Source organism: Tachypleus tridentatus, chromosome 7 (genome assembly GCF_004210375.1).
Source record: "Tachypleus tridentatus isolate NWPU-2018 chromosome 7, ASM421037v1, whole genome shotgun sequence".
Lineage (NCBI taxonomy): Eukaryota > Metazoa > Arthropoda > Merostomata > Xiphosura > Limulidae > Tachypleus > Tachypleus tridentatus.
The window spans coordinates 7,574,466-7,591,419 of NC_134831.1; the positions used below are offsets into that span (position 1 = coordinate 7,574,466).

The following is a 16,954-nucleotide window of genomic DNA, read 5'->3' on the forward strand; positions in this document are numbered from 1 at the left end:
ATTAAAATAATGTGTGACAACAATAATAATATATTAAAATAAGGTGTGACTATACCACCATATTAAAGTAATATATGGTAACAATATTACCATATTAAAATAATGTGTGACAACAATACTAAATTTTAAAATTATGTGTGAAAACAATACTAACATATTAAAATAATGTCTGTCAACAATACCATCATATTAAAATAATGTGTAAAAACAATGCCATCATATTAAAATATTGTATAGTGGGCCTGACTAGATCTTTGTAACACTTAAACACAGCTATGTAAACTGTCTATCGTCGGCCTGACTAGTGGTTAATAACACTTAACCGTAATTATGTAAACTATAAATCGTGAATCTGGCTAGCTGCTTATAACTCTTAAACTTATTTATGTAAACTGCATATCGTTGGCCTGAGTAGCAGCTTATAATACTTAAACACAGCTGTGTCAACTGCATATCGTGGGCCTCACTACTTGTATATGATATTTAAACAAAACTATGTAAACTGAATATCGTAGGCTTGTCTAGCTCTTTATAATACATAAACACAACTATATAAACTGTGTATCGTGGGTGTCACTTGATGTTTATAATACTTACGCACAACTATGTAAACAGTAAGTCACGGGCCTGACCTAGTGTTTAGAATACTTAAAATCAGCTATGTAAACTTGATATCGTGGGCCTAACTAGCTATTTATAATTCTTAAATATAGCTATGTAACTTGTATATCGTGTGCCTAACTAGCTATTTATAATACTTAAACACAACTATGTAAACTGTATATGTGGCCTTCACAAGCTATTTATAACACTTAAACACAGCTATGTATATTGTATATCGTTGGATTGACTAGCTTTTTTATTACACTTCAACACATCTATATAAACTGTATATTGTGGGCCTGAAATTACTGTTTAGAACACTTAAACACAACTATGTAAACTGTATATCATGGGCCTGACTAGCTGTTTATAACACTTAAGCATAACTGTATAAACACCTCAAAAATATTCGTAGAAGATAAAAGTTGTTGACACGTCTAGCTTTCGTTGGTATAAATTTTTAATGTATCAAAAACTTCAAATCATCACTTGAACAAAATGTTATTCAAACAAGTTATCTTTATCTTTAAAAGATTAAATGACGACTTTCCGTTCCTTTAAAAACCTAACCAACAACTTGTAGTTTCTTTAACAAAATCAATCAACATTTTTCCGTTTCTTTAATAAAACCTTACCAACAATTTATTGTGTGTTTGAAAAAAAAATCGACAAGTTATCGCTTTTATAAAAACCAATCAGTCAACTTACCCTTTCTTTGAAAAAAAAAAGTTTAATATTTTTTGTTTCTTATCAGATTATTCAAATGATTTGAGGTATCTTATAATATGATTCAAACTAATTATTGTATCATATCACTTATTCTTATCTAACCATACACTGCCTATCATAAAACTTGTTTTTAAAAATTCACATTCTGCAAATTTAACGAAAAAACCAAACAAACTGCGCGATTGTTAGAAACTAGTCCAGTAACCTACGGTTTAAAGGATGTGTGTTACTTGAATTTCATGACCACAAAGTTTGAAATGTTTAAAAATAATGTAATGTTACTTGAACACTTTTATTCAAGTATTTTTTCCCCAAGTTGTATCAATAAATCAAATTAAATCAGTAACAAAGTTTACGATCTGTCACATTGGTCCAGAGCAACAGATTAAACAAGTAATTTGAAGTACGACATGTGGCGCTGCTGTAATTAAATCAGACAAGCTGACAGACTGACAAACTTACTAAAATTTAACATGTTGTTTAAAGTGTGTTTCTCTAAAGACATGAAGAACAATCTGACAAACTTACTAAAATTTAACATGTTGTTTAATGTGTGTTTCTCTAAAGACATGAAGAACAATCTGACAAACTTACTAAAATTTAACATGTTGTTTAATGCGTGTTTCTCTAAAGACATGAAGAACAATCTGACAAACTTACTAAAATTTAACATGTTTAATGTGTGGTTCTCTAAAGACATGAAGAACAATCTGACAAACTTACTAAAATTTAACATGTTGTTTAATGTGTGTTTAGTGTTTAATATTAAATATAGAAAATTCCGTTTCATTATTGTCGATGACGTCACATAAGATATCACGAACCAAATGATAAAAGTTGAATTTAGTCTAAACGTGACAGACTAAAATTATCTAAATTATAATTATGCTTGATAGGTTTTGTAAGCTAATATTTCAAATATATTTAACCTTATACGAAAAACGAACCAAAACTCGTGTTACTAGTTACGTATCTGCGCTAACCTTTCCTGATTTAGTGGTTTGAGACTTGATGGAATGCAGCTAGTCATCATGACCCATCCCCAACTCTGGGACTACTCTTTTACCAACGAATAGTGGGACTGACTGTTACACAATAACGCCCCAATGACTGAAAGGAGAAGTATGTTTGGTGTGAAAGGATTTCGAATCATAGACCCTCAGATTGCGAGGCGAGCGCCCCAGCCACCTGGCCATGCCTGGCGGGATAATATGTTTGGTGTTAGTAATAAAGTAACAGAATAGCATATCTCAGCTCTGCCCGTCTCGGATGTCGAAATCCGGTTTTTAGCCGCTAGGGTGCTCCAGTAAAAAACGATAATTTCCAATATTAAAATAATTGAAATACAATGTATCAGAAAAGTATACATTTAACATGAATAACATTTGGTATTTTACGAATGAAAACTGAATGAAAGAAAAAGAAACGTGGATCAACATTAATTATGAACTGTTCACAAGAGATTCATTCCGATTTATAACCATATTTTAACTCAGCCACAGCTGAAACTGTGGAAGGCTCGTGACTCGAGTCTTGGACTTATCAACCCACAGTCCAGCTGAACGAATAATATAATGATATAAATTAATTATATAATTTTCTAATCGCAAATAGCATAATATATTTTTGTGTCACTACATTTAGAATCATAAAACGACTTTAAAATGATTAATTTAGTTCCTATAGTGACAACAAATTCTGGTTCCAACGTTACATTAGTAAAACAAAATAATTCACTTATATTTCATTGTAACAATAAACTAGTCTTCTAAGTAAAACTAAATCATCCACTGGTCTTTAGTAGTAGCGATAAAAAGGTTAGCCTGTAAAGGTTTATATGAACCTGTTATATGAACCATCGTTCGTTGCAATGTTTGTCAATGATCTGTCTGATTGCGGACTTGTTTGTCAGTTATATAGAGGAGCCCTTCACAGTCCAATCTTTATTTCAAAGTCAGGTCCGGTTATTAATGGTAAACGTTACATCAAGTCATGGTATGAATATTTAGAGACACCGACTGAAGATAAGAATACAGATGTTATCGCTGTGTCTACAGTTGTATTAGTACGTTGAAGGCACAGTGAATAGTTATATATCTTGTTAACATTAACATGCTGTCCTGCAAACAGAGAGGCATTCAGAGGCGGAGTCGCACATTCTATTCTGCCAACAGAGAGTCGCTCAGGGCCAGAGCCGCAGTATGGATTTTCTGTTTAAAGATTTAACTTTCATTAATGATAAACAAATTACTGATTGAGTTATAAGGTTATAAGGTTATCTATAATTCCTGACTTCAATTTTCAAACACCCATTTTGCATTTTCCTTAACTAGTCTTCATTTATCAAACGAGATTAGACGTGGTGAGAGGCTCATTTATTCAAAGCTGATATCCTGCCTTTAACACTAAGAAAAACTTGTTTTAACGCATTAGTTACCTTCTTTTTATTTTTTACAGATAACTCCGAAATCATAAAAATACACATATAGACGGGGTCTCTTGATTACATTTACCTAGTGTGAATCCCGACCTTTAACCATAGAAAAACGCACCGCACTCGGGGTTGTGGGTAGGCACTGATAGAAAGGATGAAATGCAGCTATTCATTCGGACAAAACTAAGCAAATAATGAACAACCTGTTGTCCAGCTACCCCCTCTAGTTTATAAGTTTAAAATTACAAGTGACCTCAGGTAGACAGTTCTATATCAGCTTGGCAAAAATAATATAAATATTAAAAACTTTATTAAAAAGCACATAAATTATGATTATTCTATTGTATTCAATTTCGCTAATGAAACGACAACTGACTTATTAATAAAAACATGAAACAAAAAATATGATTACAAATAGTTGTAGAAAGTCATGACAGTGTAAAAACCAAAATAGTCTGTTTGATATGACATGCGCATTAGAAACATACCATGTTAAATATTACATACATGACATGCGTGTTACATACAGATAACATTAAGTATTTCGGTTTTTATTTAGATTTTTGACTTTGGAGCAGTTAACAATATTAATGCAAAATACCCATGTACAGAATTGGCGTTTTGATGCATAAGATTGGTGTTTTAATACAAAACGGCAGTATATATAAGACTGGTGTTTTAATACAAAAGGCCTGAATATAAGACTGGTGTTTTACTACAAAAGGCCTGTATATAAAACTGGAGTTTTATACAAAAGGCCTGTATATAAGACCGATATTTACACACAAAAGGCCTTATATAAGATTGGTGTTTTAATACAAAAGGCCTGTATATAAGAATGGTGTTTTAATACAAAAGACCTGTATATAAGAATGGTGTTTTCATACAAAAGGCCTATATATAAAACTGATATTACCAAAACTGAACCTAATACTTCAAACTCAAAAATCTACAATATACACACCATGATAAAGAGACTCCAAAATCTACACAATACACATCATGTTACAAAAACTGAACCTCATTCTTCACACTTCAAAATGTACATTAGACACACTATGTTACAAGAACTGAACCTAATACTTCAAACTCCAAAATCTACACTATAAACACCATGTTACAAAAACTGAACCTTATATTTCAAACTCCAAATCTACACTTTAACACTTCATATTTTGAAAGATATGTCTTGGTTAAGTATATTTTATACAAAAACGAAACTGATATAGTTAAAGAAATATCATATTTTTAGTATTAAAAACACATAAACACATAAAATAACACATAAAAACCAGTTAAACAAAATACTACTACAAATGAAAGAAACCAACACAATCTTCGAAAACATTTATTTTTACCTACGAAAGACCAACTCACGCACACCACAACTATACGGCAACCCTAAACCTTACAAACCTGATTGTCCACTACGACTCATGATGTCGACCTATAAATTATTTAATTACAACCTCGGTAAATACATAATGTGGACATTTTCTAAATACGTAACATCAACAGGCTCATTTTTATAGACTCTTTTAACTTTAAATATATTCTTAATCAACTAAATCATAAAACATTAATGGTCAGTTTTGATGTAATCTCCCTCTTCACAGAAGTCACAACAACTGAAGCCTGCAAGACAGCTTTAGTACCTTATATCCAAGACCCCAACTCCATAAATACACATCCCCAATAACCAATTAGCAACCATTATAGAATTCACTACAACCAAAACTACCTAGAAATAAATGGCCTAAGTATGGGGAATCCCGTATCACAAGTTCTAGCCAACATTTTTATGACACAGACTGAATCTCAAACGATCAATTCAACCTTGCACCCACCACTATACTGGTACAGGTATGTTGATGATACAATTGCCGGATTCACATCTACAGAGTACACACTTTGTTTTTTCAATCACGTTAACTCAATACATCCCAACATTAAGTTCACCTGTGAACAGGAAAAAAACTAACCAACTAGTATTTCTTAACCTTGCTATCACTAGAATTGATACACAATTCAAAACAGAAATCCACAGAAAAATCACCTACACTGGATTATACATTCCCTGGGACTCAGCACATCAAACAAAAAAATCTCAACAATTAAGAAATCAAATAAATACAGCCACAAAACTATGTTCACCTGATAAAATTAACGACGAATTAGACAAAATAAAACAATACTTCATCAACATCAATAAGTTTCCTCCACAAACCGTAGAAAGCATTATACGCACACACCTAGAACAACAACAAACAAACAACAATAAATCCCAAGATACAACAAACTACAAAACCTTATACTGCTGTATACCATATGTTCCTGACATCAGCGAAAAAATAACCAACATTTGAAAAAAAACAACTTATAACAAAACACAACATTCCAGTAAACACCAAAAACCAGGCACAAAACTAAAATCCATACTATGTAAAAATAGTAGTGACAAACACAACACCAACATAATTTACAAAATGCAATGCAACAACTGCTACGACTTCTATATTGGAGAAACAAGCTGAAAAATGGAAACTAAATTCAAAGAACACAAAAAAAAAAAAACACCTTGAACACTGTAAATCAAATAAACACAACATAACCATAGAAAACACCAAGATACTAAGTTGGGAAACAAACGCAAAATCAAAGAAGCCCTACATATACAGTAGCTGAAACCAAAATTAAAACAATATAAATGAACACCTTTATACCTACACTAATTAATAACCTAAAATCCACCTGTAACGCCCCCTACAATCCCGTACCCGTTTATACTCTCGTCCCTAAGACATGTATCCGTAAGGGTCACATTCAAACTCTCTCTTTCTTAACCTGAAGATGACCTAGGAAGGTCGAAACGTTGTTCTCTCCTATCAGTAAAGTCTTAATACCCATACCAACCGTTCTAAGATACATATATAATAAGTAATTTTATTTAAAGTATTTTGTTGTTGTTGTTGTTTTTAATTAAGCACAAAGCTACTCAATGGGCTATTTTCAAGTAAGCAGACATGCAACGGAAACAGTTTACACTATCACATAAGAGATTCTATATTATAACTCAATACTTGAAAAAACAGTCACTGTTGTTGTGATAGACTGTACAAACTGTGTCACCAATTAATTATTTGATAATTAGCTTTGTTTTCGTCGGTTTTTTATAATAATTTTTGTTTAATTAAAAAATAGCACTTATAGGCTTAGCGGTGGTAATCGTAATTCCCTTGAGCGTGGGCACCAAAGAAGTGTTAACAGAAATTTTTATCCCGAAATATGTATATACACTGTAAATTTTGAACAATTTATAACTCTCCTATTTTATTCAAATAAGTGTTAGAATAAATGTTATATTTCCCATTTGACTCCTAGATGGCAGTATAGATGCTCTCCGACAAAGAGTATTAGTGTGCGTTTTTTTCGTATAGCAAAGCCACAAAGGGCTATCTGCTTAGCCCATCGAGGGGAATCGAACCCCTGATTTTAGCGTTATAAATCCGGAGACATACCGCTGTACTAGCGGGGGGCAAGAGTATTAGTAAATCGAGAGCAAAACGGCTTACGTATCCATTCCAGAATTATTATTATAACATGGCTTTCTCGAGAGAAGCGTTGTGTAATACGTTTCTGAACTCACTGTTCTTTAGGCCATAACATTAAACGTTATTTCAATATTTTTATTTATTTCTATGGACCTTAAAACATTTCACCATTTAGAAATATGCCATTCAAAAATCTGACTTTAGTAATAGTTTGAATAGTTTAATGTGAAAAACAACAACAAAAACTGTCACACACGGGTAAAAACTTATATTGATTAAAACATGAGGATCTTACTTGCGATATATCGTCCCCTGTTGTTACAGCGAAAAGTCTACGGATTTACGACGCTAAAATCAGGGAACTTTCGGTGGACTCAGCAAATAGCCTGATATGGCTCTGCTATAAGAAAACACACACACACTTCACTGTGGGTGGTGATGACTAGCTGCCTTTCCCCTAGTCTTTCACTGATAAATTAGGGACGGCTAGCGCAGAGAGCCCTAGTGTAGATTTGCGCGAAATTCAAAAAACAAACAAACAAAAAACACACGCGCGCGTAAAGAGGAAGAGGTCGACAAAACCTGACCCTGCTGGGTATATAAACATCAATACCCAAATACCTTCGAAAGAGAGAGAGCACATGCCATTTATCGAAAAACTGTGAAAGCTATTATGAACCTCCTGCCATCTATCGGAAGTTTATCAAAATCAATGTAAAATAAAGATGAAGTAGAAATCTCTTCACTTCTTGGGAACGTTTATGTTGGAAAAGGACGATTAAAAAAAAAGGCTTAGTTCAAATTAGCTCTGAATTAGTATTAAGACCTTCCTCCAATAATTACTCAGCTTTAGCTACATTTATTCAGGAAATTTTTTCGTGACACTTAAAAACTGTTCTTTGCTGTAATAAAAAAGAACACTGAGTATTCAAAGTATTTATTTGAAGAAAGCACGTGCGTTTTGTGGAACTACTTTTGTTTATTACTGTTTAGCAATAAAAAATGTAATTCGTGTTATATTACAGTACAATATATACATGTGTACCAACTTTTAGTGGTATAGATAAATATCACAGTATTTAACGCGACGTGAAACATAAGAACCACTATTCTATTGCACATAAGAAAGGTTTATCTACGCTCTCTTTCAGTGAGAATTTGCACTAAAACGACTTCTTAACACAACGTTTTATTGAATAATCTATACAGACATAGTGTTTAGTTGAAAAGGTAAGTACAGCCAACAGGAAACTGGCGAAGAAATTTGGTTTTTAATTAACTCTTAAAATAAAAATCAATAATTTTTTTCGACGAAACTAGACTTAATCTTAAAACATAGTAGAGCTACTAAGACAATCCATCGCTGTTTTAGGTCTCAATCATTTCGGAGCAAAATATTTCTGTTTATTTGAGGGAAACCAAGGCTCGTGTAGAATCATTATCTGTAGTGATTTGTTTTGAATATCGCGCAAAGCTACTCAAGGACTATCTGCGCTAGCCGTCCCTAGTTTTGTAGTGTAAGACTAGAGGAAAGGCAGCTAGTCATCACCACCCACCGCCAACTCTTGAGATACTCTTTTACTAACAAATAGTGAAAGTGACCGTTACATTATAACGCCTCCACGGATGAAAGGGCGAGCATGTTTGGTGTGACTGGGATTCGAACCCGCGACTCTCTGATAAGACTCGAGTGTCTTATCCACCTGGCCATGCCAGGCCTATCTGTAGAGAATAGGAAGGAAAGAAATGAACAGTACCAGTCGCTTATTATATGTCTTCTCTTAACCAACTAGCAAGATTGACTTGAACCTTAGACCTTCTCATCCGCAGTTCACCACAAGAACTATTTTAATACGAAAATTCTCACAGAATATTTTAATTTTATTTTCGTAACTTATTTCGAAAAAGTTTCAATATACATTTTTTGTTTAGTTTGTTTTTTGTTAGAAGCAAAACAGCAACCTGTGAGCCGCCTACAGCGAGTATCAAAACCCGGTTTTAGTGCTATAAACTCTCACACTTACAGCTGGACAACGGGAGTTCTTGAAAGTATATGATTTTGTTTGTGTATTTTTTCCATCCAGTTGAACACGATACGACGTATTCGCTTCATATTTATGTGTAATAATATTGTCTATGATTTCTGGTAAAATGAACAATGTTATAATAACTATAAATCGCCTTCCGCACGTTCTTGTAGATGGTCCCTGTGGTAGAGCTCAGGATTTCAGAATTGGCGGCGATTTAAAGTTTGCTTGCGTTAACAGAGTGACAGTTAATCCCTTTACTGACTGGCTGTCTACTGTCTGGCTGTTTTTTTTTTCAAGTTAGGGACGGCGGCATTATCATGGATATTAAATACAGATGCACCAGACACTATAAATTAACACTTCATAGCCACTGCTTGTAAGATGGAGTATATAATTTCTCACCACTAATATGTTGAAACGTCATGCAGAGATACCACTTCCTCCACAACTATAAAACACAACCAAGAGCTAGGCCTGGCATCAGGAAACAGAGACAGGTTAAAAAACATGTTTCTTGTCTCGTAAAAACGAAATGAATCAATATCACTCTCGTTCCATATTTTCTATGTTTTAATTATAAAACTTTGGACACAAAGTGTGTATTAAGTATTTCTTAGTTTAAAGTATGTATTAAGTATTTCTTAGTTAAAGTGTGTATTTAGTATTTCTTAGTTAAAGTGTGTATTAAGTATTTCTTATTTAAAAGTGTACTAAGTATTTCTTAGTTTAAAGAGTGTAGTAAGTATTTCTTAGTTACGAAGTGTATTAAGTATTTCTTAATTAAAGAGTGTAATAGGTGTTTCTTAGTTAAAGAGTGTAATAGGTATTTTTTAATTAAAGAGTGTATTAATTACTTATTAATTAAAGGTGGTACTACGTATTTCTTACTATAATGAGTATGCTAAGTATTTCTTAATTAAATAGTGCACTAAGAATTTCTTAATAAAAGAGTGTACTAAGTATTTTTAATTAAAATGTGTATTAATTACTTTTAATGAAATGGTGCACTAAGTATTTCTTAATTAAGCAGTGAACTAGGTATTTCTTAGTTAAAGAATGTACTAAGTATTTTTGTTATGATTCAGAGTAGGTTTTCAGTATGTTTGTCCTACGATAACAAATGTATAGAAGTCAGCACTTACCTAATGTGTGAGTGTCCACATTTCTAAAAGTCATCACTAACCTGTGTATTTATCCATATTTCTACAATTCACCACTAACGTAGTGTGTTTATCCATACTTCCACAAATCATCACTAACCTGGTGCGTATGTTCACACTTCTACAAGTCATCACTTATCAGATGTGTATATCCACACTTTCACAAGTCATTACTAACATGGTATGTGTGTCCATACTTCCATAAGTCATCACTTACATGTTGTGTGTGCACATTTCTAAAAGTCATCACTAACCTGGTGTGTTTATTCATACTTCCACAATTCAACACTAATCTGGTGTGAATGTCCATACTTCTACAAGTCTTCAATGACCTGCTGTGTGTGTCCACACTTGTAGAAGTCATCACTAACCTGGTATGTTTACCCGTCCTTCCACAAGTCATCACCAACTTGATCTGTGTCTCCATACTTCCACAAGTCATCACCAACTTGATCTGTGTCTCCATACTTCCACAAGTCATCACCAACTTGATCTGTGTGTCCATACTTTCTCAACTCATCACTAACCTGGCGTTTTTATCCATACTTTTACAAATCATCAAAAACTTGTGTGTGTCCACACATCTACAAGTCATCACTGACCTGGTGTGTGTGTCCATACTACAAGAAGTCATCACTAACCTTGTCTGTATGTAAGTCATCACTTACCCGGTGTGTGTGTCCATACTCTCACAAATCATCACTAACCTGGTGTGTGTGTTCATACTCTCACAAATCATCACTAACCTGGTGTGTGTGTCCATAATCTCACAATTCATCACTAACCTGGTGTGTTTATCCATACTTACACAAGTCATCAATAACCTGTTGTGCATATCCACCATTCTACAGGTTATCACTAACCTGGTCTGTTTATCCATACTTTCATAAGTCATCACTAACATTGTTTGTGTGTCCACATTTCTACAAGTCATCACTACACTGGTTTGTGTGTCCATACTTCTCCAAGTCATCACTAACCTGATCTGTGTCTCCATACATTCACAATTCATCACTAACCTGGTGTGTTTATCCATACTTCCACAAGTCATCACTAACCTTATGTGTGTGTCCACACTGCTAAAGATCTACACTAATCTGGTTTGTATGACCATATTTACACAAGTTATCACTATCCAGGTGTCTCTGTCCATACTTACACAAGTCATCATTAACCTGGTGTGTTTGTCCTTAGTTACAGAAGTCACCACTAATCTGTTGTTTGTGTCCATACTTCTACAGGGTGTTCGGAAAGTCACTGTACACTTATATTGTAATAACAGACATGCTTCAATATAGAATACAGGAGGTAAATATGAATGACAATTATAAACAATGTTGAAAGTGATCCCCGTTGACATCAATACAGGCCTGGATCCTTCTTATTTTGTTTTTAAACACCGCTATCATTTGCTGGCTTGAAATAGACTGAATGAATGCTAATTACAAAACTGCACAGTGACTTTCCAAACACCCTGTATAAGTCATCACTAACCTGGAGTTTATCCATACTTCCACAAGTCATCACTAAAATTGTTTGTGTGTCCACACTTCTACTAGGCATCATTAACCTGATCTGTGTGTCCACACTTCTACTAGGCATCATTAACCTGATCTGTGTGTCCATACTTATTTATACTAGTGATTACTAACCTGGTGTGTGTGTTCATACTTATATAAGTATTCACTAACGTGGTGTGTGTGTCGATATTTCCATAAGTCATCACTTACATATTGTGTGTGTCCATACTTCTTCAAGTTATCACTTACCTGGTGTGTATGTCCTCACTTCCTTTCCACAAGGCCCGGCATGGACAGGTGGTTAAGACACTCGACTCGTAATCCTAGATTCGCGGGTTCGAATCTGCATCACATCAAACATGCTCACCCTTTCAGCCGTGGGGGCGTTATAAGGTACTGTTAATCCCATTATTCGTTTGTAGAAAAGTAGCCCAAGAGTTCGTGATGACTAACTTCCTTCCCTCTGGTCTTACACTGCTAAATTAGGGACGGCTAGCGCAGATAGCCCTCGAGTAGCTTTGTGCCAATTTCAAAAACAAACGAGCAATCCTTTGCACAACACAACAATTGCTATGAAAATAGTCGAACGACTGAGTCCTGGGCCAAACGTGTGTCAATACGTGAACGAAAGGCTAGTGTACACGAACTGTATTAAACATTTACGCCCTGTTGTCGCTACACACTTTAGAATCATGGGTATAAACATCACGTCTCACTATTCAATAAGACAAAGGTAGTCAAATAGTTGGCGATTGGTTCTTTGGACTAGTTGCCTTCGTTTTAGTCTATCAGTTGAAAATTAAAGATGGCTCGGAGAGATAACTCTTTGTATAATTTTAAGAGAAAATTCAGAAGCAACCAAAACATATGTGTAAGAATCTGATGATAGTTTTCTTATGTCCGAAACCACTTAGCCTCGTTCACATCTCAAATAAAGTGAAAGTGATTTAATTATTTATATTATTAAATAACTCACGATTTCTTCGTACACGCCTGGACGTTTCTATATTAGCGTTAAAAGGGAAAACAAAAAATTCGATAGCACAGCGAATCTATTTAAAACCCAAATTTTCCTTTATCCGGAGAAGTGATATAGATCATAATATGCTATGTAGGCCTCACGTTATAACGTTTAAGATATACCCGAAGTATATACAAGACACTACAAGTCGTCACGTATATATAGTTACTTTAATATGTTTGTTCCGGACTTAATATGTTTATTATGAATATTATTACAGTTTATTACCATTCGCTTAAGCTACCGGGTAATTTCCTTTAACAATGTATAGAAATACACTCAACCCATAGGACGGAATAGTGCGCATGTCCGTTATAAATCTATGTTACGTCACTATTATCTATTAGCTTCTCAAGCCTTCTTATTCGCTGATTGCCAGCTATACGTATGTGACGTCAGTAGACTAGGATTAACAATGAATATTATTTCTAATCAACATTCGCAGCTTTAGGACATTAGAAAACACAAGTGAAAAGTGGAAAAATGCAAAACACACGAATTTCAGTCGTGTCAAAGTTCAATAAGGAATCCAGTTAGAATTATTTATATCAACACAAACTTTCCTGAGAGAGTCCGTACCCACATGAAATTTTTATTCTGTTTTTTCTGGGTGAGTTCAATCACTTATTTCTTTTTGCATGTGGATATTTGAATGTAAACAAGTGAAGTTAAGAATATTAAATTGTGTGAACAATTCTATGAACAGTATTTAAAATACCCCCATGAGACTTTGCGGTAAGCCTATGGAATTGTAAGGCTAGATATCAGATTTCGATACCCGTAGCGGGTACAGCATAAGTAGCTTTTTGTGTTTAAATACCAACAGCGTCCAGTTTCTCTGCTGTCAACTTAAACAGTTTTCATGATCTAGATGTTTCTAGTTCCAAGAACAGATCTTATTGTCTATCGACGGTATTCATTACAAAGTTTAATATCATGTAACAATCCATCACGTCTCAACTGTTAGATATTCTTATCAGATTATTTAGATCACAACAATGCACCATGTCTGTTCTGTTAGATATTCTCATCAGATTATTTAGATCACAACAATACACCATGTCTGTTCTGTTAGATATTCTCATCAGATTATTTAGATCACAACAATACACCATGTCTGTTCTGTTAGATATTCTCATCAGATTATTTAGATCACAACAATGCACCATGTCTGTTCTGTTAGATATTCTCATTAGATTATTTAGATCCCAACAATGCACCATGTCTGTTCTGTTAGATATTCTCATCAGATTATTTAGATCACAACAATGCACTATGTCTGTTCTGTTAGATATTCTCATCAGATTATTTAGATCACAACAATACACCATGTCTGTTCTGTTAGATATTCTCATCAGCTTATTTAGATCACAACAATGCACCATGTCTGTTCTGTTAGATATTCTCATCAGATTATTTAGATCCCAACAATGCACCATGTCTGTTCTGTTAGATATTCTCATCAGATTATTTAAATCACAACAATGCACTATGTCTGTTCTGTTAGATATTCTGACACGAAGTTATAACTAATCATAAATATTGATTTTGTTTTCAAAACTTAAATCTAAAAAATACAGTATTTTGAGTCTATTTTAAAAGTATGTTATAAAAAAACCAATCTTGTAATCGTACTTTTATATAAGTGTTTTTAGCTATAAATGAATATCGGTGAGAGATTTCAAAAATGTCTTCAACTCTTGTGTTTCTACATCACGCAGTTGTCGTCCTGTCACGTAAGTTTAACCACAAATATTCACAACTAATACAGTTTAAAGATTAAGGTAATTGAAGACTACTAGAGAGTAATCATCTTTCAAAACAGTTTAAAGTTTTAGACAATTGAAAGGTGACTATAAAAATAACTATTTTTCAATTATAGATTAAAGGTTTACATATTGAAGTGTACTGGAAATATACTAACAGACTTTTTACATCATATCTCTTTTTCGATTATGTTACATTATAGACAAGTTTCAAAAAATAGCTCATGTTGAGGGCATTTCCATAACATGTCTCTCTGGTTGGTTCTTAGACCTGTCAGACTTTTTAAAATACTGTCTTTGTCTTGGTAGTTATATCACCATAAACATAAGATACTTGTTTAGCTTCTGATTCAGACCACATCTTTCTAGGTATTAAGGAAACACTTTCGTGGAACTTCATTATTCGTATCTACTGATACACGAGGCTTGTTTGAAGACGGCTGATATTTTGTTACTAATGTCAGAGTGATTGTTTTTCTTCACAATTTACAAAATGGTAATTTTCAATTGTGTTTAACACATGTGTAAGAAAACTACTCAATGGTTGTTTATTAAATAATTCTAGTCGTTATAAACACCGACTTTTAAATTATAATATTCAGTAGCGTATTTAGGTAGGGGCTGAAGGGTGCTCAGCCCGAGGGTCCATGGTCTTAATGGGATCCCATTGATAATTTTATTCTATGTAAAATTAGATGTGATGTGGAGCCCACAAAAATAATTAGTCCCTTGAATCACACAACCTTAAATCAGCCATCGCTAATATTACACTGAAGAGTTAGTCTTGTGAACTCTGGTATTACCGCATTATTCAACTGTAATTCATTTAATAATGTTTTATTGCTAGGATACACTGAAGAGTCAGTGTACATAATTCTGATTCTAGTGATATTTCAATACAAGAAGTAACTGTTATTAACTTCCATCCAGGGTGAGGTAAATTGTGAAGAAATTTTGGTTCAAAAATTCTTGAAAGATGACTCGATAAAAAATGTTTGTTCCACTAATGGGTTGATTTTGTTAACTATCAGATGAAGACAGTAGAACGAAGATTAATGTTGATATAACCTACGTTCTGATAACATTAACAAAAATGTAAAATAACATTGTTGAACGATACTGTTCGTATTGTTAAATCAAGTATTAACTTAGGTATTATTTGGCAAATTAAAAATAAATCGAGCGATATTGTGATTGACAATGTCCATGAAAACTAGTGTATGAAGTAGTGGTACAAAATCGCTAAATTTAAGTGACTGTTCAGGTTACAGCCCTTCATCAGATTACCAGTGGCAATGAAACTGTAAACACATTACCTGACAATGCCCATGGTCTTTAATCAGTTGTTACTGTGTAAAGCGAGTCACTTGAGTGAACGCTGAAATCTTAGCTAACCGTGAACTTAACGTTGAGGTTTTAGATAGGAGAAAACAATTGTAATTGCTTTATCAAAATACTAAAGTGGAGATTTTTCTTAGAGTCGTTTATTAATATATGTTTAATTTTCAAAATTGTAAGTGATTAAAACAAGAACGGTGCGTCCTATATGTCGCATGTGACATATAAGTTATATATGTAGAACATATAAATATAAACACATTACACAATATCTCAGATTCATTACCACAAATAAAAAAAAAAGAAGTCCATATCTGTAAGTCACGTACACATATACTTAACTAATACTCTCTGAAAACAGCCCTAAACGTGTGTATATATATATATATGCCCCCTACCCCGAGTAGCTAAGCAGCACGGTTGTAAACCGATACCCATGGTTGGCACAGCATAGACAGCCAATTGTGTAGCTTTGTAATTAAATACACAGCAGATAGCCTATTGTGACTTTGTTTTAAAAGCAAACAACACGCACACACACAAATATATATATACTTATAGTGCAAACATATATAGGTTTTTCCTTTTCCTTAGGCCAGACATGGCCAAGTGGTTAAGGCACTCGACTCGTAATCCGAGGGTCAAGGGTTCAAATCCTAGTCACACCAAATATGCTCGCCCTTTCAGCCGTGGGGGCATTCTAATGTGACAGTCAATACCACTATTCGTTGGTAAAAGAGTAGTCCAAGAATTGGCGGTGGGTGGTGATGGCTAGTTAGCTTCCCTCTAGTCTTACACTGCT

The 16,954-nt window shown here is 33.8% G+C and overlaps 1 protein-coding gene across 1 annotated transcript in view; it reads left to right on the top strand.

Moving 5' to 3' along the window:
- Positions 1-13,484: 13,484 nt before the first annotated feature.
- Positions 13,485-16,954, top strand: part of LOC143254923 (polycystin-1-like) — a 106,266-nt gene continuing 102,796 nt past the window's right edge. Inside the window, exon 1 of the mRNA XM_076509834.1 lies at positions 13,485-13,658. Within this exon, the coding sequence (XP_076365949.1) occupies positions 13,632-13,658 (27 nt within the window). The 5' untranslated portion in view covers positions 13,485-13,631. The remainder of the gene's footprint in view (positions 13,659-16,954) is intronic.